This window comes from Nyctereutes procyonoides, unplaced genomic scaffold (assembly GCF_905146905.1).
Source record: "Nyctereutes procyonoides isolate TBG_1078 unplaced genomic scaffold, NYPRO_anot_genome, whole genome shotgun sequence".
Lineage (NCBI taxonomy): Eukaryota > Metazoa > Chordata > Mammalia > Carnivora > Canidae > Nyctereutes > Nyctereutes procyonoides.
The window spans coordinates 23,668,343-23,694,066 of record NW_026575128.1 but is presented as its reverse complement, the minus strand read 5'-3'; the positions used below and the strand labels follow the sequence as shown (position 1 = coordinate 23,694,066).

The 25,724-nt window shown below is 34.3% G+C and overlaps 1 protein-coding gene across 2 annotated transcripts in view; it reads left to right on the top strand.

Annotated features, from left to right (window-relative positions):
* PPFIA2 (PTPRF interacting protein alpha 2) overlaps positions 1–25,724 on the top strand; it is a 465,700-nt gene that overhangs the window by 343,058 nt on the left and 96,918 nt on the right. For both annotated transcript variants that reach the window (XM_055341560.1, XM_055341561.1), the window contains exons 7-12: positions 4,776–4,997; positions 15,329–15,475; positions 16,459–16,593; positions 22,353–22,436; positions 22,687–22,818; positions 24,656–24,718. In XM_055341560.1, the coding sequence (XP_055197535.1) occupies positions 4,776–4,997; positions 15,329–15,475; positions 16,459–16,593; positions 22,353–22,436; positions 22,687–22,818; positions 24,656–24,718 (783 nt within the window). The remainder of the gene's footprint in view (positions 1–4,775; positions 4,998–15,328; positions 15,476–16,458; positions 16,594–22,352; positions 22,437–22,686; positions 22,819–24,655; positions 24,719–25,724) is intronic.

Below are 25,724 nucleotides of genomic sequence, written 5' to 3'. Positions count from 1 at the left end.
ATTTTCTTTCTTTTTGAAACCTTACTGTTTTTCCTAAAACTCATCTTACTCATTAATGGAAACATTCATTCATTCATTCATTCATTCATTCATTAACAAATATGTTTTTGTGGAAGATGCTGTTCTAAGTCACTAGAGTCACAAATTATCAATATTTATTCAGTCAACAAAAGTCTATCTCATAACCATCATGTGCCAGTCATCATTCTAGGTACTTGAGATACACAAAAAGAAAACACAGAAAGGCACTTTCCTTGCTGAAGCTTATGACCTAGCAAGTTGGAGGAAGTTAGCAGACAATAAACAATAAATATACTTAAGTAAATCATCTAATATGTTAGAAGGTGATGCTGAAGAAAAGAAAAAGTAGAGAAACACACACACAAAAAAAATAGGAGTCTTGGGAGACATGGAGGTAGGGACAATCTGCCCTTTTAAATAAGGGGATCAGGGTCAGCTTCATTGAAATAGTTGAGGTTGTTAGCCATGTGGAGTACTTGTGAAGAACCTTTCAGTCAGTAGGAAAAACTAAAGCCAAGCCTGCAACGTGGAAGAGTGATTGACTTATTAGAGGAACAGTGAGGTAGCCAATGTGGCTGAAGCAAGATAGCAAGTTAGAGAATAGAAGGAGAGAGGTCATCGAGGGCAGGGCTTGGTGGGAAGGACAAGGGAATAGGAAGTGGAGGGCTATGGTTATTGCTTATTATGATATTTTTGCTCAGTGCTAATACATATTTTTTGAATGAATGTATATATATATATGTATATATGTATAAAATTCTAACATTTGAGCTTTTATTGCATTTGAAATTTAATAATTTAATAATTTAAGTATATTATTCTACAGTTTAAAATAAAACATTTGAAAGACTTCATAACCCTGTGTTAGGAAATAATTTCTTGAAACAACACCAAGAGTACAAGGCATAAAGGGGAAAAATGATAAATTGGACTTTGTTGAAATTAAAAACACTTGCATTTCAAACAGCACCATCAAGGAAATGAAAATATTTCATTTAGTATATTTCATATAGTATATCCGCATGATGGAATACTATTCAGCAATAAAAATAATCTGATAACATGTTACAGCATGAATGAATCTCAAAAATGTTACGCTCAGTGAATAAAGTCTATCACAAAAGACTATGTATTCTGATTCAATTTATGTGAAAGGTACCAAAAGGGCAGATTTATAGTGGCAGAAAGTAGGTAAGTGGTACCTATGGCTGGAGGTGGGGTCAGCTGCAAGTAACCGCTAATGGGTGAAGGGTTTCTATTTGAGGTGATGAAAATGTTCTCCAAGTTAGATTATGCTGATAGTACAACTCTTTCGGTATACCAAACACTATTGACATTTATACTAATATAATATTGACAATATTAAATGATTGAATTTTACAAATACAAATTATATCCAATAAAGCTATTTAAAATAACCACTGAGTTTTCTTTTAATTCACTAATTTGTCATTTCAGTTAAAATCCACAATTTATTTGAAAGATAAGCCTACATAACAAAGATTTGGAACAAAAGTATTATTTTTCTAGGATATAAACCATAGTTTTTATAGGAACATTTACTATAAAATTATGAAAACATATATTAAGCACATCATTAAATATATTTCAGGAGGGTTGAATAGATGAAATGTTACATATTTTTAAGCATAAGTGACTTATAAACACTTCAGAAAAAAACTGGGGTTTCAGACATTTTCCCATGGATAGTCCCAAACATCAATGTAGTGTGAAGACATTGCAGTGTACATCTGTTGCTAAAGAAATGAAAAAGGTTAACATTTTAAGTGTTTTATTTTAGTTGCCTGATTACTGTTTATATTTAATTAAATTTTTCTTACCTTGAGCCCATTAAAAATATGCAATTTTTAAACAAGATTTTAATGGACCTCAGGTGCACAGAATTGGAATAATCATTTTTCTAATTAGAAAATTAGCATGATTCAGTTGACTGAACAAGTGTTTGTTGAATGTGTGTGTGTTTATACTGAATATACTGTGTACACACACACACACACTACATTCTTGGTACTTGTCTTACTGTATAGCATGTATAATTATATTCTGTTGATTTACATGTTCTGAGTAAAGGCAATATGGTAAAGGTTAGATTAACTGAACTGGGAATTCAAAGTTCTACATTTTAAATCAAATCGACTCTGTGTGATTCCCTGAGTCTCAATTCCTCCCAAGTTCTTTAGGGCTCTAGAATCCTAAGTGTATTTTTTTTTTTTAGTTATATATAACATTTCTTAAAAGCAAACATTTGTTTTCTAGTGATTTTTTAGCTTCTAAATATTGTCTTTTTTTAAGTTGACTAGAGAAAGTCCTTAATATGAGGAAGGAGAAGTTCTATTAAAGCTTAAGCTTGCCTCATTACTTGCGAGTCGTATACAGAGTCCAAAAACATTTGCTATTATATATATTTAAAAAAAAAAACACAAAACCCTGTCAAATCACACCTCCGTTATACCAAATTTGGACATAAGGCCCTAGCCTTCTTCCCTAAACCAATTCTCAGTCGCTGCCTAATGATCATAAACTGGCTTTTCTCAGTTCCATGTACAGATATTTGTGTCTGTATAATGGTCATTATCAATGTTTTTGCATTGTTTTGCATTTCATGCCCATAAAAGCTGTCTAGAAAGTTGGTTTTTCTTTAGCTTTCTGGTACCTCTACATTGTATGTGACATCGCCTCAGGGACAGACATAACTTTGGAAAGAGTTCTTACCTCTGATCCCTCAGCAAGCAGCCATTGCAGCCCTGCGGGGAATAGAGACACTTGAAGAAGTATCTGGACCTCAGCAACATCTCTGATGTTTTTACATATTTGCAACACCTCCTACCTCTGCTACTAGATGATTAGACATTCACTGTGTGCAGTGTAAGAGCTCAGCAGTATCTTCAAGGTATTAGGTCTGTAGACCTGGCTTCTTTAGATACCATCTTAAGACTATCTCCGTCTCTTCTGCTGTTTTAAGTTAGATTTTCCAGGCTATTTCTCCAGGTGTTGGTTATTGAACATTTTAAACACTTCTTGCCATTTGTCCACATTCCCTTTCTCTGTTTTGTCATTCTCACTGCTTTTATGCTGCTTTCTGTTCTCCTTCTTCTTCACCTGAAGTCAATTTTGTTCTATTGTATCATTTGCATTCTGAAAAGTTACGAGCTATGCAAAAATCACACAATAAAAAACACAGGGCTTGTAGAAGAATAGGGGTTTGGGTCACAACTTTATTAATGGCCTAAAACAAAGAGAAAACTAAGAAAAAAATGTAGGCCAGTTTTATAGGTTAGTCATGAATTGCGTAAATGCTATGACCGGTTACTTGATAAAAAGTTCTGAAGTTTGTTGACAGTAGTGGGTGTCAGGTGGGGTTTAGGGTTTGTGCATGATGTGAAGTGGTAGGAGGGGCCTCTGAGAATCAGAAAATTATAACACAGAAGGGGGTGGTTTGTGTCAAAGCATGTGGTAAACTGAGGTGATGTTTGAGGAACATGCACATGTCTGTTTTGTCCATTCCTACACACTTCAGTTCAGCTAGGGATTCTCAGGAATGGACAGGGCATAAGAAAAAAAATTAGAGCACAGCATGACATATCGAGCTGTGGAATCATGATGTCGCATCTCTGAGACTAATGTAACATGGCTTGTCAACTCTCCTTGCATATATTGAAAACAAGAAAACATAAAACTTTTAGGATGTTCAAATGGTTTCTTGATGTATCTATTGTATCAAAACAGATTCATGTTTTCCAAAGAAGCACTCTAGCAACTCCACTGTTCTTTCTTTGCTCTCTCTCATCTTCCTATTTCTTTTTTTTCCTTGTTTATCTTTTTTTAATTTGGCATTTGTTATTCGCATTTATATTAAAGCAAAGTGCATCATCATTTTCTTATTTCAACTTAAGTTGTGCCATTTTGCTTTTAGGGCTGTTTCTCCCCAGTTGTTTCACTGCCTTCACCATAAAACTTCTCCCATGCAGCTAGCAGCTAGCTAGAAGGATGTGCTTCTGAAGACATGGGTCACCCTGGTTTCTAGGCAGCAAGGGGACAAACCAGTCTCAAAGTATGTAGTCCTTTTAAGCCTCCTTCCTGTGGGTTGTGTGCACTCATGACTTTTATGTTCTTAGCATTATAGAAATCAAGGCTTTTTTACGTTATACCTTTGTTCCAGCTAGGTCAGATTCACACCGGGAATAACCTTCTTTGAAAGAAAAATGTGTGTAAGTTCTTTTTCTGAGTGTCATTGAAAATAAAACCTGCAAATGCACACAGGATCTTGAATAAAAATAGAAAATCTTACAGGTTCTGTGTCATTTCTTATTACTTAGTACTAATATGCTGTTTATATAAATATATTGTTCACAATAAATTTTGAATATAATTGAGAAAATAATAGCTGCCACTTATTAAATGTTGAGGATACACCAGTGTTTTGTTCTAAATTAATGTGTGTGTGTATATATATGTATATATATTTATATATTTATATATATATATAAAACTTCTGGTTCAAATGCATCTAATACCTATTTGAGAATTACTGATCTACCTTTATATTTTAATATCAATTAAGAGTTTTCCTTAAAAAAAAAAGAGTTTTCCTAAAAAGTTAGCTTTTCTTCAAAACTAGTTAAGAGTTCTTCTTTCTCAGTGTGAAAGGTATATCAGTTTCATTTAAGTACATGGATTTTAAATTAAAGATGAAAAAAAAATCCTGAGTGCCATTTCTTTTTTGTTTCCTGCAGCGTTTGTCCAATGGCTCTATAGACTCAACTGATGAAACGAGTCAAATAGTCGAACTACAAGAATTGCTTGAAAAGCAAAACTATGAAATGGCTCAAATGAAAGAACGTTTAGCGGCCCTTTCTTCCCGAGTGGGCGAGGTGGAGCAGGAAGCAGAGACAGCAAGAAAGGATCTCATTAAAACAGAAGAAATGAACACTAAATATCAAAGGGACATTAGGGAGGTAAGTGATTCATAGCGCTTTCAGTCTTTGCTTTCTGGATGCTGCTTCTGAGAGGCTTTCTCCAAATCTCTAATGGCATCTAATCTTTACATCTTCTCAGAAGACCACAATTTGGGCTGCATTACATTAGTTATGAAACATGTCCACTAAGGCAAAAATAGTTTACTTCATCAACCCTTTAAATATGTATGAAAAGAAAATTTGGTATCAAGTCACAGATAGAGTAAAAACTTTCTATAGTTTTTAATGAATTTTTAAAACTTTTAGGCTGCTAACTTTAAATAGCTTTAGATATGGGTATGAATAATGAATTGCTACACTCTTAGCATATGGGAATACTCAAAACCATTACTTTAAATTTTCCCCATCTTATTTTGGTGTTGTGTCTGTGAGTGTGAATGTATCTATGTGAATGTGGGAATCTTTCTTTCTCTGTATGTTCAGTTCTTCCTAGACGTGACATCACTTCATCTATTTAGTAGAGGGCTTGAAAGTTACTGCAAAAGATACAAGGAGATGTTTTATTTGTAACATTGCCTAATCATCTTACCAGCTAAGGTGAAATATTTAGAATCTTTCACTTCCTCACTCTATTGCAATAAAAGTGAAATTACCCAGGGCACCTGGGTGGCTCAGTGGTTGAGCGTCTGCCTTCGGCTTGGGTTATGATCCCAGGGTCCTGGGATCGAGTCCCACATTGGCTCCCCACAGGAAGCCTGCTTCTCCCTCTGCCTGTGTCTCTGCCTCTCTCTGTGTCTCTCATGAATAAATAAATAAAATCTTAAAAAAAATAAAATAAAATTATCTGTATTGGCGACTTTTTCATTTTTACCTATTTTAAATTATGCATTTTTATCTTTTCAAATATTTTTATATATAATTAACTAGTTGTTATTGGAGTTGACTCTACTCCATGTATTCAGTTCTTTTCTTCCCATTCCCTCTTGAGCCATTTTACATACTTTATCTGTAACATCCCATCAAACCTGTTCTTACCGAAGTCATTGCCGACTTCCATGTTGTTGAACCCAGCACTGGATACAATTATCATTCCCTGGAGTAATTCTTCACTTGGCTAAAAGCACCCTTTACTCTTCTGATTTTCATTCATTTCTACTTTCTACCCTCATCTCAAGCTCCTTCATTGGCTCTACTTCTCCCCAGACTTGTAGTGTCTTCCCTTCTCAATCTGCCTTCACTCCCCCTGCTAGGTTCATGCAGTCTCATGGCTCCAAAAACCACCCACTGCCTTATGACTCCCAATTTTTATATCCAGCATATCCTATGTCCTGATTGCCAGATGCCTGGAAAATTAGCATATTTTCAAAATTAACATGTTCAAGTCTGTTTTCCTGTTATCCTCCCACCCCCAAGAAACCAGACTTTCTTGTAGTCTTACACATCCCAGCTCCCTCCAAGGCCATTATTGTTATTCATATCAAAAGCCTTGGAGCTGTCCTTGGTACCTCCGTTTCACTCACACGGCATTTGATTCAGCCATAAACCTATGATTTCCAACTTCAAAATACATCAATAATGTGACCTCCTCTCACAATCTTCATGGCTCTTCCTTATTCACACAACCATCATCTCTCACTGGACTGTTACAATAGTCTTGTGCCTGGTCCTCCTCCTGCCTTCAATCCACTTCAGTCTATACTCAACATGGCAGCCTTAGTGACCTGTTACAATGTAAGTCAGCTCAAGTTAATATCCTACTTCAATGGCTATGCACCGTACTTACAGTAAAATCAAAGTCTCAGTGGCCTACAAGCCATGTGCAATCTCCACTACCACCTTCCTGACCTCTTGGAAATCATCTCCTACTCTTTCATTTCAGCCCGTTCTGTTCAGGTAAAATGGCCTCTTAAACCAGCCAGACCTAATCTGTTGCATTTTCTTTTCCCTCTTCCTTTTGCTCAAATGTTTTCTTCTCATGGACGTATTCCCTAACCTTGTTATTTGCACATATACACTCTCCCTCTTCTTTCATTTTCTTTGTTTTATCTCACACCACTTACCGCCATCTGACACAGTTAGTCCTTTATTAATTTACTTGTTTGTCACATACCTCCCTCTCCATTGTAAAGAAAGATTCACATGGGCTGGAATTTTTTATTTTGTCTTGTTTTGTTCACTGCTCTATTCTAATCTGTACAATCATTGAACATATAATAGGCATTCAAAAAAATCTGTGTTGAAAGAATGGATATTTATAAGTGTTTGATGTAAATATCAAAAGACACAGATGAGATTAGAATGTATATGAAACCAATATCTACAGTCCCAGAAAAAGATAGATGAACCATGAAGTGACAGACTGGGCGACTACCACACAAATGATGGTACTGTGCTCTCTACAACTTTATATGAATTGATCGTTCAAAGATATGTCTCTCATTTTTACACTTTGCCACAACCCAAAGTCAGAGAATTTATAAAACACCTGAAGGTTTGCTATTCTTCAAATCCATTTAGAAACATTAAGATTTCTGGCTAGTGAAATAGCAAGGCTATTTCTTGAGCTCCTTTCTTTCATTTATCACTCCTTTCCTACTTCCTCTCCTCATGTTTATCTAAACCAGTGTTACAGATCGAGCCCAGTATCTTCAGCTCCCCATTTTTTATTGCCTATGTAAAAATAACCCCTTAATTCTAATAGTTTTTGGATGTAGGTGACAAAAAGTTCAGTCAGATGGAAAATAATCAATTATCTGATGCCAGGTGTTCTTCTATTAGGAACCTTTTCTAGTTGGTGAGGTGTTCTGCTTTCACATGGGATTCTTTTAAAATATAAATAATCTTATGAGCTCTCAAATTTTTATGTAGTTATATTTTAGAAGAAATTCACAAGAAAATATCTCTCATCCTTCACTTCTAAAGAAAGGTTGTAAGCACAAATGTTTTAAGAGCCAAGCTGGTGATATAAACATGTGCACATTAAACAGGAAGCAACATAGGAAGTGATAGAGTTAATGACACCTGGACAAGGAAGCTATACTCTGCCTGCCTTTCTAGATACATCATGTGTGGTGTGTGTGTGTGTGTGTGTGTGTGTGTGTGTGTGTGTGTGTTAAAGACGTTGTGAAGTCCAAATAAAATATTTCCAAAAAGGTTTGGGTCATAGACCATAGCCCCTGATTTACTGCAAGGAATTTCTTGAGGATCAACTATGAAAACTATTATGGGTGCATTACATGTATTTTCTCTAATTTCTTACATCGGTCCTGCCCAGAAGGTACTTGTCATTATCTCCATTTCTCTCAGGTGGGGTAAAGGGACTTGTCAAAAGCATTCGCACTGCCTTCCCCAGCACCCTACTACTTCCTACCCCTCGGCACCAAGAAGACACAGGACCAGCCTAGCTTCAAAACTTGTGCTTCCTCCACTATGAGCAGCTTCCAAAATCAACAAAACAGAATCATTTATCAGTGATAACACTAGCATAAAAAATACAGCTGCACTATAACTGCCCCCTAACTAATCTTTTTTTTTTGCTCTTTCTTTCCAATAAGATATGAAAATCATGTGCTTTAAAAAGGTATCACTTACACTCAAAACTCCAACCATTGCTTTTATTTTCCTGACTGATAATGTGCTCGTGGGCTATGGACACACAAAGTCTTTAAGATTGCAAGCTTTTTAGTAGGAAAAAAAAGTGATTCTTCTTGCTACCCACATAGCATTGCTAACACAGTATGTATATGTTGTATAAGCAATGAAAATTGGTTGAATTAATTAAGGAAAAAACAGGGAATAGGAAAAACTGACAATAGAATTAAAAACTGAATTCATTTGCTTTACATGTGAGGACTGACCAATATATCTAACATGAATTGTGGAAGTAGATTTCATTAATGGCTTTAGAATATATTTTCATCATTATTCTTTGTCAAGAAATAAATCTATTTAAAATTTGTTTGATGTTTTGTCTTATGACAAGAAGAGTAGAAGCTTGGATTAAAGCTAAACATAGTCCATATATTAGAAGACATAGACAATCTTATAGCAGGCTTGGCTTTCTACTTTTTGATCACGATGGCTACTAGTTGGTTATTGGATAATAATATTTTATTAAATATGTAGATATGCAAAGAATTAGAATTTTCTATGATAATACTATTTTCTGAGTAAAACCATCTTATCTTTCCAACTTCCTATTAAGAGTTCTTCAAAAATTCCTACGTGATTAAATGAATACATTTTATCTTTTCTATTCTCTGAAACATGGAGTTATATTTTTTATTTACTATATCTAAGATACTATAGAGTTATATTTATTTGATACAATAAAATCCATTTTGCACAAACTTCAGGTCAAGGGATAATTGAATCTTTACACTGTTTTTCTCCTTTTTTAGGCAGCAGTTTTTAGAGACTAGAAAAATCTTCCTTTTTTTAGAATTTCCAAGTGACACATAGGGAAAAGATATTTCTCCGACTTGTAAATTCAAAATTTATTTTTGGCAACACAGCTTGCAGTTAAAAATTGAATCTCCCACATGAATCACTGAATCAAAAATGCAGTAGCAAAGTCTATACAATGACTTTTGCATGCAGTGTTGCCTAGAGTCAGATCAGCTAATTGGAAGCACAATAATAATTAATAATCAAAAAAGAAGCTATTTCTTATGGAGTGTGTATTATGCATAAGACCACACAAGGCACCTAAAATATTATATCACAGCAATGTTATAAGGTAGGGATTAACATCTCAACCAAAAACAGGAAACAAAACAAACAAGAAAATAAACCAAAAAAATTGAAAATAAAAAAACTGAGTTATAGAAAAGTTAATCTGTGATAACTGCGTTAATAAATAGCAATAACTGGGATTTGGAGTGAGTCTGTGCTACTCCACTGCTCATGTTTTCAAGAAGCCTATTTATGTCTTTAACTGTATTTATTGCTATTATAATGTAGTTAGAAGTTTATATATGTAGGCTAGATTCAGAATTTTCCTTTTGGTCTACAAAATTGATATAATATTTCCAGAGTTCTTTATGAGAATGAAATTAACAGGATACAGTACTCCAAAAGAATCCTCTAAGATGATAAGCTCTACCCTCTGTGGACCAAAAAATAATATTATAAACTTGAAAGAGTCAAAATTTAAAATAAAATATTTTCAAGTAATAGCTTTTGTTCATATCGGCTAATCTAGAGATGTGTAGATAATGTTGAAAAAAATTGGTCTGGGTAATTTTTGCCAAACTTAGACATCTGAACTTTAATATTAATATTATAGCAAAGTAGTCTTTATTGGATCTTGAAGGTCAGTAGGATTGAGGTAGACAAAGAAGGTAAGAAAAGTGCATTCCAGGCAGAAATGAAGTCACAGAGTGCATTAGTTTCTTGGGGTTCCTGTAAGAAATTACCAAAAACTGGGTGACTTAAAACAACAGTAATTTATTCTTTCACAGTTCTGGAAGCTCCAAGTGTGAAGTCAAGGTGTCAGCAGGGACATACATCCTCTAAAGACTCTAGTGAAGAATCCTTCTTTGCCACTTCTAGCCTCTGGTGGTTGCTGGCAATCCTTGTGCTCTTGGCTGACGGCAGTGTAACTACAGTCTCTGCTTCTCTCTTCACAGTGCATTTTTCTCTGTTTGTGTCTCCAAATCTGCCTCCCCTTATAAGAACACCAGTCACTGGATTTATGGTCCATCCTAATCTTATATAATGTCATCTTAACTTGATTGCATCTGTAAAACCCTATTTGCAAATATGATCACATTCACAGATCCTAGGTGGACATGAATTTGTGGGTAGGGGGTTGGAGGGGTATGCTATTCTTCCCAGTACACAGAGATAGATGTGTCAGGTCATGAATCCACTTATTTACCAGGCGTTGTAGCTCTGATTTTCACTGAAGATGGGGGGACAGGGGGAGGGGTGGATGTATAACAGTATTTAAGACAAAAAGGAGTATGATCAGACTGGCATTTAGTATTCTTTCTTGGTCAGCAGGTTAGAGAATGAGGAAGCAGGAAAAAGACCAATGGCAAGATACAGGTTAGGCTATTTAGTGGAGAGTTTGGGTGAAGATTACAAAGATGATTTAAAAAAAAAAGATTTATTTATTTATTTATTTATTTATTTATTCATTCATTCATTCATGAGAGATACAGAGAGACAATGGCAGCACGAGAGGTACAGAGAGAGAATGGCAGAGACACAGACAGAGGGAGAAGCAGGCTCCCCGCAGGGAGTCTGATGTGGGACTTGACTCCAGGATCCCAGGATCACGCCCTGGGCCAAAGGCAGATGCTCAACCACTGAGCCACCCAGGTGCCCCTCCAAGGATGATTCTAACAAGAAAAGATGTTTTGTGGGGAGGCAGGGAGACTAAGGACCTGATGGATTTCATGGTAGAAATATTGTAATTGCTTTTAATTTTTATATATACACAATTTTTCAAAGTCAAATAATAGTAAGAGGGTACAAAATCAATACATACACACAAACATACACAATCATGAAGAGCGACCATCCACTTCCCATCTTACTTGTCTGAGATTCTTAATCGGCGGTTACTTGTGCTATTTTCTATCTTATTTAAACTTAATCTATTCCTTGCTATTATATGAGGATTTTAGCTCTTTTATTCTCTCCCTTCCTTTCTCATCCACCTATCCTCCCACTGCAATTACCTCAAAATCGCATTTAGTGTCACTGTTACTATGGCTGTGTCAGTCATTCTCACGGCTGATCCAAGTGGTGGTTTCCTATGATGGTATTTCCCCTTGTACAGATTTTTGTTTTTCTAGGATTTGACTAGTTACTTGATACATTAATTTGCTTACTTGTCTTTAAAACTATGGCATATCTTCCCACTAACTAGACCTGATTAGTAAATTCCATAATTTCAATGCAGTTACGATCAACGGTCAAGCAGATAATGTATCATTCTTTTTTGTTTTCTTTGAATCATTCCTTTTCCCCCTGCCTCATTGTTTCAACTGTAGTTCTGGGATTTGCTCCCACTATCATCTTGAAAATCCAGGACAAAAAATGATCAGGATCCTGAAAGCAGAAAAGATATAAAATCTAGAGCACAGATACTGATTAAACTTTGAGAAAAAGTAGTACACCCGTTCCTAGGTGCAAGCTGGAAGTTCATGATTTGTGCATGTGGTTATTTCCAGTTGGTGGTGAGGGAAGACTAGGACACATGAGAACTATCTATTTAAGGGCTTCTATATCTTTGGGGAAAAATGGAAGAAAATTTATTTGCTTTGTGCATGTGGCAGGACTGGCTCTGGGTCCTGAAGGACAGGAGCCAAAGGACAGATTAGGAAGACTGATCAAAGGAATTAGATGGTAATGCATGGAAACCACCACCATCATCTCAATTTTAGACTCCTTATGCAAGGAAGCTCTCCCACAGTATCAGGAAACCAGATCAGTCTCATGAGGCTTCCTTTTAAAAAAAATTAAATTCAATTAGTCAACGTATAGAACATTATTAGTTTCAAATGTAGAGTTCAGTAATTCATTGGTTGCATGTAACACCCAGTACTCATCACATCACGTGGCCGCCTTAATGCACGTCACCCAGTTACCCCAACCCCTGCCTCCTCTCCAGCAACTCTCAGTTTTTTTTTTCGATAGTTAAGAGTCTCTCATGGTTTGTCTCCTTCTCTGATTTATTTCCATTCCATTTTTCCCTCCCTTCCCCTATGATCTTATTTTGTTTCTTAAATTCCACATATGAGTGAAGCCATATGATAATTGTCTTTCTCTGATGGACTTATGTCAATCAGCATTACACCCTCTAGTTCCACCCACGTCAATGTAAATGGTAAGGTTTCATCCTTTCTGATGGCTGAGTAATATTCCATTGTATACATAGACCACATCTTCTTTATCCATTCGTCTTTCAATGGACACTGAGGCTCCTTCCACAGGTTGGCTATTGTGGACATTGCTGCTAGAAACATTGGTGTGCAGGTGCTCCTTCAGATCACTACATTTGTATCTTTAGGGTAAATACTTGGTAGTGCAATTGCTGGGTCATAGGGTGGCTCTATTTTTAGCTTCTTGAGGAACCTCCACACTGTTTTCCAGAGTGGCTATACTGCTTGCATTGCCACCAACAGTGTAAGAGGGCTCCCCTTTCTCTACATCCTTGCCAACATTTGTCATTTCCTGACTCATTAATTTTAGCCATTCTGACTGGTGTGAGGTTGTATCTCATTGTGGTTTTAATTTGTTTTTCCCTGGTGCCGAATAATGGTGAGCATTTTTTCATGTGTTGGCCATTTGTATGTCTTCTTTGGAGAAATGTCTGTTCATGTCTATTGCCTATTTCTTTTCTGGATTGTTTGATTTTTGGGTGTTGAGTTTGATAAGTTCTTTATAGATCTTAGATGATAGCCATTTATCTGGTAGGTCATTTGCAAATATCTTCTCTCATTCCACAGATCGCCTTCTAGTTTTGTTGACTGTTTCCTTTGCTGTGCAAAAGCTTTTCATCTTGATGAAATTCCAAAAGTTCATTTTAGCTTTTGTTTCCCTTGCATTTGGAGATGTGTCTAGCAAGAAGTTGCATGGCCAAGGTCAAAGAGGTTGCTGCCTATGTTCTCCTCTACGATTTTGATGGATTCCTGTCTCACATTTAGGTCTTTCATCCATTTTGAGTTTATCTTTATGTATGGTATAAGAAAATGGTCCAGTTTCATTCTTCAGTTGTGGCTGTCTAATATTCCCAACATCATTTGTTGAAGAGACTGTCTTTTTCCATCGGATATTCTTTCCTACTTTGTCAAAGATTAGTTGATCACGGAGTTGAGGGTTCATTTCTCAGTTCTCTGTTCAATTCCATTGACCTATGTGTCTGTTTTTATGCCAGTATTACACTGTCTTGCTGATTACAGCTTTGGAATAGAGCTTGAAGTCCAGCATTGTAATGCCATCAGCATTGTTTTTTTTCAACATTCCTCTGGCCATTCGTGGTCTTTCCTGGTTCCATATGAATTTTAGGATTATTTGTTCCAGCTCTGTGAAAAATGTTGATGGTATTTTGAGAGGGATTGGATTGAATATGTAGATTGCTCTGGGTAGCATAGACATTTTAACAATATTTATTCTTCCAATCCATGAGCATGGAATGTTTTTTCATCTCTTTGTGTCTTCTTCAATTTCTTTCCTAAGTGCTCTGTAGTTTTTAGAGCATAGAACTTTTACCTCTTTGGTTAGGTTTATTCCTAGGTATCTCATATGCTTTTTGATGCAATTGTAAATGGGATCGATTCCTTAATTTCTCTTTCTTCTGTCTCATTGTTAATGTATAGAAATACCACTGGTTTCTATGTCTTGATTTTATATCCTGCCACATTGCTGAATTTCTGTATGAGTTATAGCAATTTTGGGGTAGAGTCTTTTGGGTTTTCCACATAAAGTATTGTGTCATCTGTGAAGAGTGAGAGCTTCTTCTTTACCAGTTTGAATGCCTTTTATTTCTTTTTATTGTCTGATTGCTGAGGCTAGGACTTCCAGCACTACGTTGAATAACAGTGGTGAGAGTGGGCATTGCTGTCATGTTCCTGACTAGGGGAAAAGCTCTCAGTTTTTTCATGAAGCTCACATCTGCAGCTGACTTTTCTTAATATCTTTTTTAAAAAGTAGTTTATACACCTACTAGTAAATTTTCGTATAAGCTGTTAAGAAGATAAAATTATCTCCATATTATCTATGAATTAGATAGTTTAAAAAACTATTGTTTAGAATATCATTGATGCCATGGTTTACTCTATTTGCACTCATAGTTGATTTTTCCCTAGAGTTGTGTGTTTATTTTTATTTAGCATATATATAAGAAGGGAAATGGTTAAGTTTAAATTTGTCAATTCATTTGTAAATATGACTCAAATTTACTTTTTTGCCTCCTTTTTTAACTATTGAGTTACTCTTATTTCTATCTGAAGATGAGAATACTGATGATATTAGTTCTTCTTATGGAAGATGGCTTTGCAATTTGGAACAGTAGCCACCATTCTACCAATTTTCTGGTTTACAACTCTACCCAAATTGTACTTATCTCTACTGTAGAATGAGCTAATTTATCTGTCACTTTTCTAAGAATGCCAGGTTCATGTACTCCACTGCATTGTCAGAGAGAGAGACTTTTCATTAACCCAACATGTAACAGTTCTGACAGATAAATTGGGAAAATGCACATGATACCTTGCATACCTTCTTTGAAAAGAAAGGCATGAATATTACTTCAAGAAAACAATAGCTTTTAAATCTTATTAGTTTATTTGAATAACAAGACAATACATTAAACTATCTGAAATCTGATTTTAATTACTTTCTTATTTTAATTGTAGGCCATGGCACAGAAGGAAGACATGGAAGAAAGAATCACAACTCTTGAGAAGCGTTACCTCAGTGCTCAGAGAGAATCTACCTCCATACATGACATGAATGATAAACTAGAAAATGAGTTAGCAAATAAAGAGGCCATCCTACGGCAGGTTGAGTATCTCGGTCTTGGTTATGTTCCAGTCTCACAAAACCTGGAGTAAATAAAATACCGTATTTCTTGCAATCAGTCATTCCCTAAAATTTAGAATAGACTAAACAGATGTGGGTTTTCAGTATGTAATTTATAAATTTGTCTCAATGATAATAAAAACAATGACTAATATTTACTTTGGATCTAGACATGAACGAGAAACTGCTAAACAGTTAATGTGTATTACCTCACTTAAATCTAACCATCTCCTGTGAAGTAAGCATAATTATTATATTGAGGCACTAAGGTTCAGAGACATGAAAACTCTTCCAAGGTCACAGATCTGGTAATTGCTAGAGTTTTTAGCGGAAGCCCAAGTCTATTTGGCTCTAGAGCAAGAGGAGACAAACTGTGGCCCATCTGTCAAAACCCTGGTGCTGTTTTTTAAATAAAATTTTGTTGAAACATAGCCATACCAATTTATTTAATCATTGTCTATGACTGCTTTTATGCTACAATAGTAGAATTGAATAGTTGGGACAGAGACTAAATGATAAACAAAGCTTAAAATATTTATTTTCTGGCCTTTCAGAAAAGAAGGTTTTGTCAACACCATCTCTAGAGCCCATGGACTCTTAACCATTGTGCTACATTCCATCTCTCACTCCAGTTAATACTATAATTTTCAATATCATGCTATCATGGTACAGCTGAAGTCTTAGTATTGAGTTATAATCTATTTGTCCAGGTTTATACTCACTAGTAACTTTTTTTCTTTCTGCTGCCATTGGTAAGATCTTTCTATTTTTTGATGTGCTGAATTTTATTAAGGAATGTAAGATATGAAAGTATGAACATAGTCATCTCTTTGCATACTAGATGTGATAGAAGCAGCTGATTTTTAAGTCTAGAATAATGGCTGAAACTCAGAACCCCTAGTGACTGGTGATTGTTATCTTCACAGTGACTCCTTAAGTGTCTCTTTTTCCATCCCTATTTCAGATGGAAGAGAAGAACAGACAGTTACAAGAGCGTCTTGAGCTGGCTGAGCAAAAGCTGCAGCAGACTATGAGAAAGGCTGAGACCTTACCTGAAGTAGAGGCTGAACTGGCTCAGAGAATTGCAGCCCTGACAAAGGTATTGCAATAAGACAATTAGTCAACCTAGATATACTGATAGAAATGATTAATAATCCAAATAAAATCTATAGATTTTTCTTTAGGTTTCATGAAATCTAAATTTATTTAATCTTTACTATATTGGTTTCTTGGTAAGATGAATTTTTCATGTTATATATCTTATTTACACTGCCATGAATGATTTGCATATGAATGTGATGATACCTCTGCCTCTTTAAACAGTAGGAAATACAAAATTTCACATCCTTATGGTTAATCTTCCATGATAATATTTGCACATTAGAATAATTACCAACTAAAAAAAAAGAATAATCACCAACTATAGACAAATAATGATGATATTTAATACATGCATAGATAAGTCATAATAATTTAATAGACTTAACATAAATTGATATTAAAAATGTAGGAAATACCATAAGCAGTTGATTGTTTTCTGACTGTACTATGAAAAATTTGTTTGAAATTAGAAGTTAGATTTGTAGAAGTCTAAATTATTTATTTTTTCAGAATTTATTTATTTATTAGAGAGAGAGGGAGAGAGCATGAGTGACAAGGGAGGAGTAGAGGGAAAGAAGGCCCCAGTTGAGCAGGGAGCCCAATGCAGGATTTGATCCCGGGATTCTGGGATCATGACCTGAGCCAAAGGCAGATGCTTAACCAAATGAGCCACCCAGGGCCCTGTGGAAGTCTAGATTCTAAAACCATTAAAAGTCAGAAAGTGATTTTAATAGTTATAATTTCTTCTGAACCAATTAAATTCAATAGTGATCTGAGGGATGTTCAAAACTATCTGCCATGCTATGGCTATTAGATTCTGCAACTGCCTGCATATTTTAGAATTTTGCAACCATTATAATGTTAAAATGACTATTCTAACCTTTAACAGTCAAATGGAAATGATATTGCTTCAAAGTGTTTATCTATGTCACTACAATAAAAGTTTAGATTTGCTCAGTAAAACCATGTGTTACTTTTAATATCAGTTAAAAATGTGCATTTTAAAAAATTTTTATTTATCTCTTTATTTATTTTGAGAGAGAGAGAGAGAGAGTGAGAGAATGGGAGCAGGGATGAGGGCTAGGGAGAGACTCCTCACCAGGAGTCTCTGTGTTTAGCACAGAGCCTGACGTGGGGCTCAATCTCAGAACCATAAAATCGTGACCTGAGCTGAAGCCATGAGTTAGATGCTCAACTGACTGAGCCACCCAAGCACCCCAAAAATGTGCACAAATTTTAGATATTACTGCAATTTTTGCTCTGTGCTAAGTTTTCAGTGCCACTATAATAAATGGGTAAGATAGATACGTGAACTGCAAGTTGCACAAATTCTGACAGTAGGGGCTATCCAAAACAATTGATGCGGCAATATAAAAGCAGACACACACATTTACTTTCCTAAAAAAGCAAATGATTGAAGAGGAACAGTAGACTGATGCCTGCTGGTAAAATAGGGTAATTAATCAGGTAGTGAAAAGCCAAACATTTGCAAAGTACAGCAAGGTTTAGAAAGTATTGGAATAGTTGATTGTCTACAGAGTATTGGAATAACTACCTAAATAAAACATTAGTGTGATTAGGGTAATGTTACAATCTGAATCCTTCTATAGTCATAGACATACCATAAACCCTTCTGGCAATTCAGAAATGTGTGATTTCTAAGATAAAGATAAATTTATCATTTCATTTGAGAAATTTTCTCCAAATTTTATAAAAATGTGCAAACATAGTAGTACTATTCTATTTTTCTTGAAAGTACATTTTAAATTTCTCAAGTATGGAGATACATATATATACACACACACACTTAGGCTTTTCATTTGAGGAACATGAACTTAATAATATAAAGTTATTCAACTATTTTAGGGGGCTTGAGGTGAGTGGCTAATAATAAAAATAACTTTTGTAAAATAATCACCAATATTATTCTGAGTAAAATAGCAAGAAAATCTGGAATCTCTCAAAGTAACACAATTCACCAAATAATAGTTCCAAACTAGCCTCTGATAGAATATGGATGAAACAGACTTTAAAGCATAATACTTGACTTACAAGGCTTCAGATTATATATTCCTAAGAATCCTAAACTTAAAATATTAAAAAAAAAACCTTGAAATAGGTGCCTTACCATTTTAATACTTCATTTTTCTCTGGGGGTCTTACGTATTTTTTATTTTGTTACATGTATTCATTCATGTACCACAATTATTTCTCTGGTTTACTTCTACTTAATAGTATGTTGCTATAATTTACTTCATCTGAATCCTTTTGATTTCTCTTTTCAGTAGTTTTATCCTTCTTAGGAAGTATTAAAAATACTGGAATTCACTCTGCTTCTCTTTTTTAACCACTTTTTTTCAGGCTGACTTAATATCAACACCATTATTTCAAGTACAGAGTTTCTAGATTATTGCTATATTTAATACACATTTGATTTGTCAGTGATGAGGTTTTATCCTCAACACACTCTCTCTGCTGATAACATTTCTATAACATTTGAAGGTACTTTTTCATTTGTTTTTCCAAGTTTCATGGCTATAATGATCTTGTACTTTTTCTTTTCAGTTCACAGAAATGTAGGGACTATCTCTAGAATCTGCTTTATTTATTTTTTTCATTGTCATTTTCATTTTCAGTATATCACTATTATTGATCATCATAATTTTTTTCTACTTCTTAGTATTTTTGACACTAAAGTAAAAAGATTTCTGCTTAGCTTAAACCTAGGCTTCCCTCTCCTATATTATGAATGGCATTCTAAATAATGCTTCAGACATTTAATTTGGCCTTTTTATTTTTTTTCTGCTTTTGTTATCAGCTACCTATACTTTTTTCTCCTTGATCCTCTTCTCTTTAACTTTTATTTCTTCTTCATTTCCAAATATATTCATGCTTTTCTCAAAGCCATTTCAGTGTATAATTTCCTCTAAAACTGTAGCTCATTTGAAATTTTCCTGTGTCACATCAGAGTGAAACCAAGATAAGCCCTATATCCCATCAAGAGATACATGAATTGCTTAAACTGCAGTCTCCACAAAGCTAAGATGAATATAAATCAATAGTAGTTGAAAATTGATCCCAGTTTTTTATATAGAAATGATGTCTGGATGTATTCTTTGGTTGGTAAGCTGTGTGTGTGTGTGTGTGTGTGTGTGTGTGTGTGTACGTGTAGATAGGTAAGTAAAGCTCGTTTAAGGCTTTAGAAAGTCAGAAGGATTGATTATGGATAAAAGTTATTATTTGACTTTGACTACAAAATTAAACAATAAAGACTTTGGGCTCCCAGTTTTATGATTTATAATGTTTACTTCTTTAATTAAAATGCATATTCCTCAGCAAGGATATAATTCATCTTGAATTCCATAAGGTATTTCATTCATTTTTAGTACCAATAAAAACTATCAATAATAACAAAGTAATTTAAATTTGACAGAATTCTTGTTCAACATCTGAAGTGAGTTTTCACAATGTTTGATGTTTTCAATACTTAAGATGGAAAGAAGTAGAAGTCTTAAGGACCTTTAGAAGATCCACTGGGTTTGTGTTTTTGAAGAGACAGTTTTGGAAATTGAAGTGTTCATGCCTTGACTACCTTAATCACTGATTAAAATTAATCAGTCACCTGGTTAATTTTTATAACACCAACTACCTGTTAAAATGTACTTTTAAAAGATACGGATACCTTAATGAATTTAGATTATTTAATTTCAACAAAATTTTGGCTCATTTAAGGTATTCTTATTTGAATTCTAGGTTCTTAAGTGATATTAGGAAACCATTTTGTGGCATTTGGAAACTATGGTAGCTTTCTGTGTTTCTTTTGCTTGGAAGTTTGGGGAGAGAAATTGCTTGTTATTTCTTTGTTATTTTCCTATTTATTAAACAATATCAAAAAGAAAATCTTAACGAAATGTAAATATAAAGTCATAATTTGTATAAGTACACCAGTTAAATGTCAAATATGTATCTTATAGATTAGTTGGAATTTGTCGCATAAAATAGTATATATGCATATGGGCCAATACATGAATAGGCTACTATTTCTTTTCAGGTACTGCATGACATATTTAAATATAGTTCTATATTTGCATAAAGTAAGTTTCACTGTTTTAGAATAAACTTATAAAATATAATAGAATATGCTCTGGAGTTCAATCTTATAGATCTGACATAGGATAATTTTGATGTTATAATTACTTGTAATTATGATTAAAATGTTGATTTAACTTTACATGTAATCTGTGCATAACATACTAATACAACTCGGCTATCAGCAATGTCACATGTGTTAACACTCTGTGTCTGTGGCAACCTGACAATCACCTCCAAGACATGTAACTAACCCCAGGACTGGGCAAATATGAGCTCACAAAGACACCAAGCCGCCTATTCACTTAGGGCACCATTTTGTTTCCATAGCAACAAATCAACACAGAAGCAGTTTTGGGGTAGTTCATAGTGTCATTCAGGGGAGTTCATAAATAAATCTCCTTGTTCTCAGAGCATATTGTCAAATCTTGATAATCTGAGGACTTTGAACCACTTGGATTTAAAACCTCAAATTAAGACTGTATCTGAGGATAGTTGCTAGTCTAGACCTATGGTCATGCTCTGTATTCAGAGACCATAAGTGATTTTGTAAGCTTGTCACTGTTGCTGAGGAAACTCAATCCTGCTTGAATTGGAGAATAACCATAATAATTAACCCCGTGGCTTAGCTTTTTCTTGATTTCTAGAGTGTTAGGTTTGTAATAAATTTCGTTCCAAATTTATTTCACCTGGGTCATTGCCTTAGCATACACCTCAACATTGAGATACATTATTTCCATTATTTTTTTAGTAATATGATAAACAAACAAACCAAAATATAAAACTTCTAACAATCTATCAGAGACATATTCTAGTGTTTGGTTTCCCATAATTCCAATTATTACATGACTCTTTTCAGAGTTGCTTTAATTCATTCTGTAGTAGTCTTTCATTGCCAGTCATCACTAACCTTCCATACCTTAGGTTGGTAGCTTTTTATTTGGGCATATCATTGTTTTTCATTTATAACCATTGACTGCATCGTGTTCACGAGATATCAGTGTAGTTCTTTCCATATAAAATTTTGTCTATTAAAGTATTAAATTTGCTGTCACATTTTTCTTTTAAGCATTCTGTGCTATGTTCTGTTCAGTGTCAGTGTCTTTAGTTCTGATTTTTCAATTTTGTCCCTCTCCTTTTCCTTGACTTGTTAGTCTGATCCAACCTCTTCTACCTCATCTGATGATTATCAATATGTTATGGAAGCTAAACTACAAGAAATGATCTCCATACGTAGGAAGGTAGTCCTACTGGACTTTACTTTCTATTGCTAAATAGAATCCATCTAAGTTTTTCTTTTCATTTATAAAAATTATGTTACTTTTATTTATTGATAATCAACCATCTGTGCAGTTCAGTGCTTCAGGAGCTTAAGATTGGACAATGGCAGGTTTGTGTTCAAACCATGCACAGTCTGCATGTTACATTTGGCTGATTTCATTGCTCATAAATAAGTCCAATGTTTTGCTGATGCTTGGATGTAACAGGCCTTTGTAGCTGACACATTTCAAGCAATGCTGTTCAGCTGCCTGTTTAAAGAAAGTTTATTTTTTGAAAATTACATTTGCAGTTGGTAGTAGCTTGCTTTACATTTTATTTCAATTTATTTAGAGGGAAAGTGTTAATCAACTCTTACAGGTCAGGTACGTTTTTCATATTTCTTAACAGGCTGAAGAGAGACATGGAAACATTGAAGAACGTATGAGACATCTAGAAGGTCAACTTGAAGAGAAAAATCAAGAACTTCAAAGAGTATGTATATCAAGAACCACTCCCCTCAATCATCAGTTTATGGGCATGTAAGAAATGAATGTTTTTCTATATTACGGGTTATACTTAAAATCTTATGAATATGCTCTCTGCAATTAAAAGGAAAAAAAAAGTTTCTGCCAATGTAATCACACCAGACATAAAATGAAATCCCATTTTAAAACTAGAAAAATTTAAAATACTTTTGTAAATGACTTTTATGTCAATGTATTTATTTTTTCTTGAACGTAAGGCTAGGCAAAGAGAGAAAATGAATGAGGAACACAACAAAAGATTATCTGATACTGTGGACAGACTTCTGACTGAATCCAATGAACGCTTACAACTACATTTAAAGGAAAGAATGGCCGCTTTAGAAGAGAAGGTAAAATGACAGGAGAGTAGAATCACATCAATGTTTAGCAATGCTCTTATGATCATGGTTGTTTTATACCCTGCTGCATTTATTGTACTGGTCAGAAGCTCCATTTATTTTCTCAAGTATATATGGTTTATTCTTAGAAGTGAACAAGAAATAAATAAATAAATAAATAAATAAATAAATAAATAAATAAATAAATTGAACAAGTAGTTTCTGTAAAAATGTATAAGATAAATTTTTAAATGAATAACAAATGCTGCATGGTATGTAAATCTTGCATATCAGCATGATCATCTAGATAAATGCATTAAAATGTGTTGTGTGAATAAAATATTGTAGTTATCCTTTACCTGGGGTGCAAAAAAAAGAGTGATAAGACAAAAACCAATATTTTGGAGTATGTGGGGATTCATCTTGCATTGAACTATTCAAATGTTTTGAGTAACTGAATCTACTACTAATCTAAAAGTTTTAAAACTGAAAGAGTGAATTTATATTACCAGTAGCACTAGTATTAATCCCAGTATGGAGTTAAGTAATGCAATAGTTTCAGCTGCGTTGTTTCAAAAAATAAATAAATAAAAGCTCTTCTTGACAATGTGCAATAATATCATTTACAATTATATACATCTCATTGATAGCAGCTACCAGACCAGCACGAGTTATGTGAGCTGGTTGCCAATTCCAGAGTATAAATGAAGGTAGGGGCTAAAACCCAGGTGGACAAATCATCTTGGAAATTTAGATTGAATGCCAGTCGTTACTTATGCTACAGGTTTCCCCTTCATCCATACAATAAACTAAAATAGGAAAAAATATTTGTGAATTATTAAAGTAGACTGATTAATTTACTCATTATAAAGTGACAAGGCATGCCTTCTTCCCATTCAACGGCAAATGCATGGCCACTTTGCCAATTGCTACACACTTAGTTTAATTTTACTAAAATTAAATTAGATAAATACATTATTTTAAATCATGCTTTGTAGTAAATATAAAAAAGTTTAAGGCTTTTACAATAGTAATATTTTCATGCCAACATTTTTTTAATTTTTATTTATTTATGATAGTCACAGAGAGAGAGAGAGAGAGAGAGAGAGAGAGAGGGAGGCAGAGACACAGGCAGAGGGAGAAGCAGGCTCCATGCACTGGGAGCCGGACGTGGGATTCGATCCTGGGTCTCCAGGATCGCGCCCTGGGCCAAAGGCAGGCGCCAAACCGCTGCGCCACCCAGGGATCCCCCATGCCAACATTTTTAAAAAATATCTATGAAGCAACGTACTCCCACATCATGAGATATAACAGTTTTGTAAATAGTTAAAATTTCGATGATTTCTCTAATAATTTAACCATTAGAAATTAATTATTCTGTTTTTGAAATAGAAGTCCAGAAATTAAACTTTCCAAAAATATGATCTGATAATTTATTTTTTTCTTTAAGTAATAAAAATGAGTTCATCTGAATTCTTTATCTATAGCAACTTTGGCTAATATTTTTCACTATTACTCACTTATGCTCATTTTTAGATTAACCTGAATTATTTCAAATTTTAAAAGACTGAGATGAGGAAAATAAAAATAGCTTAAAAGATAATATTTATTCCACTCGCCAATCCAAGTGAACAAAATAACATTTCCCACTTAAATTATGTATTTTTCTAAATGTTAAAGTACCGTGTTTAAAGATTCTATTTAAATTTGGTTTCCACGGAAACCAAGAAATAGTTGCACCAAAGAAGGAATCAAAGAGAAGGAATCAAAGAAGATTCTTGAGGAATAAAAAATTAATCTACATATTTAATTATTTTCTGTTTAGTTAATTATTTTTTCTTTTCTTTAGAATGTTTTAATTCAAGAATCAGAAACTTTCAGGAAGAATCTAGAAGAATCTTTACATGATAAGGTAAAATGGAAACTTACATTTTACCCATTTTTCTATTTTACACTGATGAATGTTTTGTTGTAAAATAAATTTGATAAGAAAGAAGTTTAGGATGTTATCTGTTTAGAAAATTTTTAACTTTTATATTATACATACAGAAGAGTGTGCACGTATAGAAAAAGCGTGAGGAATTTTTATAAACCAAACACACTAAAAACCAACACTATGGTAGCCCCCCTCATGTTAACGTACAATTATGTTACCTTAAACAATAATCACTGTCTTGACTTCTAACAGGAAAAAAATGCTTCTGATTTTTTGTGTTTTATACAAATGGAATAAAAATGTATGCACTAATTTGTCTTTAGTTTGAGGTATCATTTTGGCAGAAAAGTATTAAATAATCTATTCTGTATGATAAATTATGCTAAGTTATGTATTTGTAAACATGATCCTAACTCCAAAGTAGCTGAAAAATCTAATTGAGGAGAGAGAACATATCTTTGACAAAACAGCGAGTTGCAGAGTAGCAGATGCCAAGTGTCAAATGAGTGAAACAGTAAGAGCTACAGGTAGGGGAGCTCACCATGCATGGCTGCTGTAAAGAAGGCTTCAGGAAGGTGTGAATCGACAAAACTTTAAAGAATGGTAGGACTAGGCTGCAAGCTTTTCAAATACAGTACATGTGGCATGATTGCAGGTGCTTTGTGTGGGGAGGGGGTGAGTAGGGAGTTTGATATCCCTAATATCATAATAATGAGCATAACAGTCTGGCTGGAATCAGTTATTCTTATTGTAGGATAGAAGAGGCAGATAAGGACCAAATAATGAAATGCTAAAGGCTGTAATTGCTAATATGTCTTCTCCTCCTTCATTAGCCTATACATTCCTGTTAGCAGTTGTGTCTGACTTCATTTTGTTTAGCATAGGCAAATAACATCTAATCATTAATTTAAGAAGTAACCTACAAATGTGTGCTGAACAAAAGAGAAGGAAGAGAGAGAGGGAGCAAAGGAGGGAAGGAGGG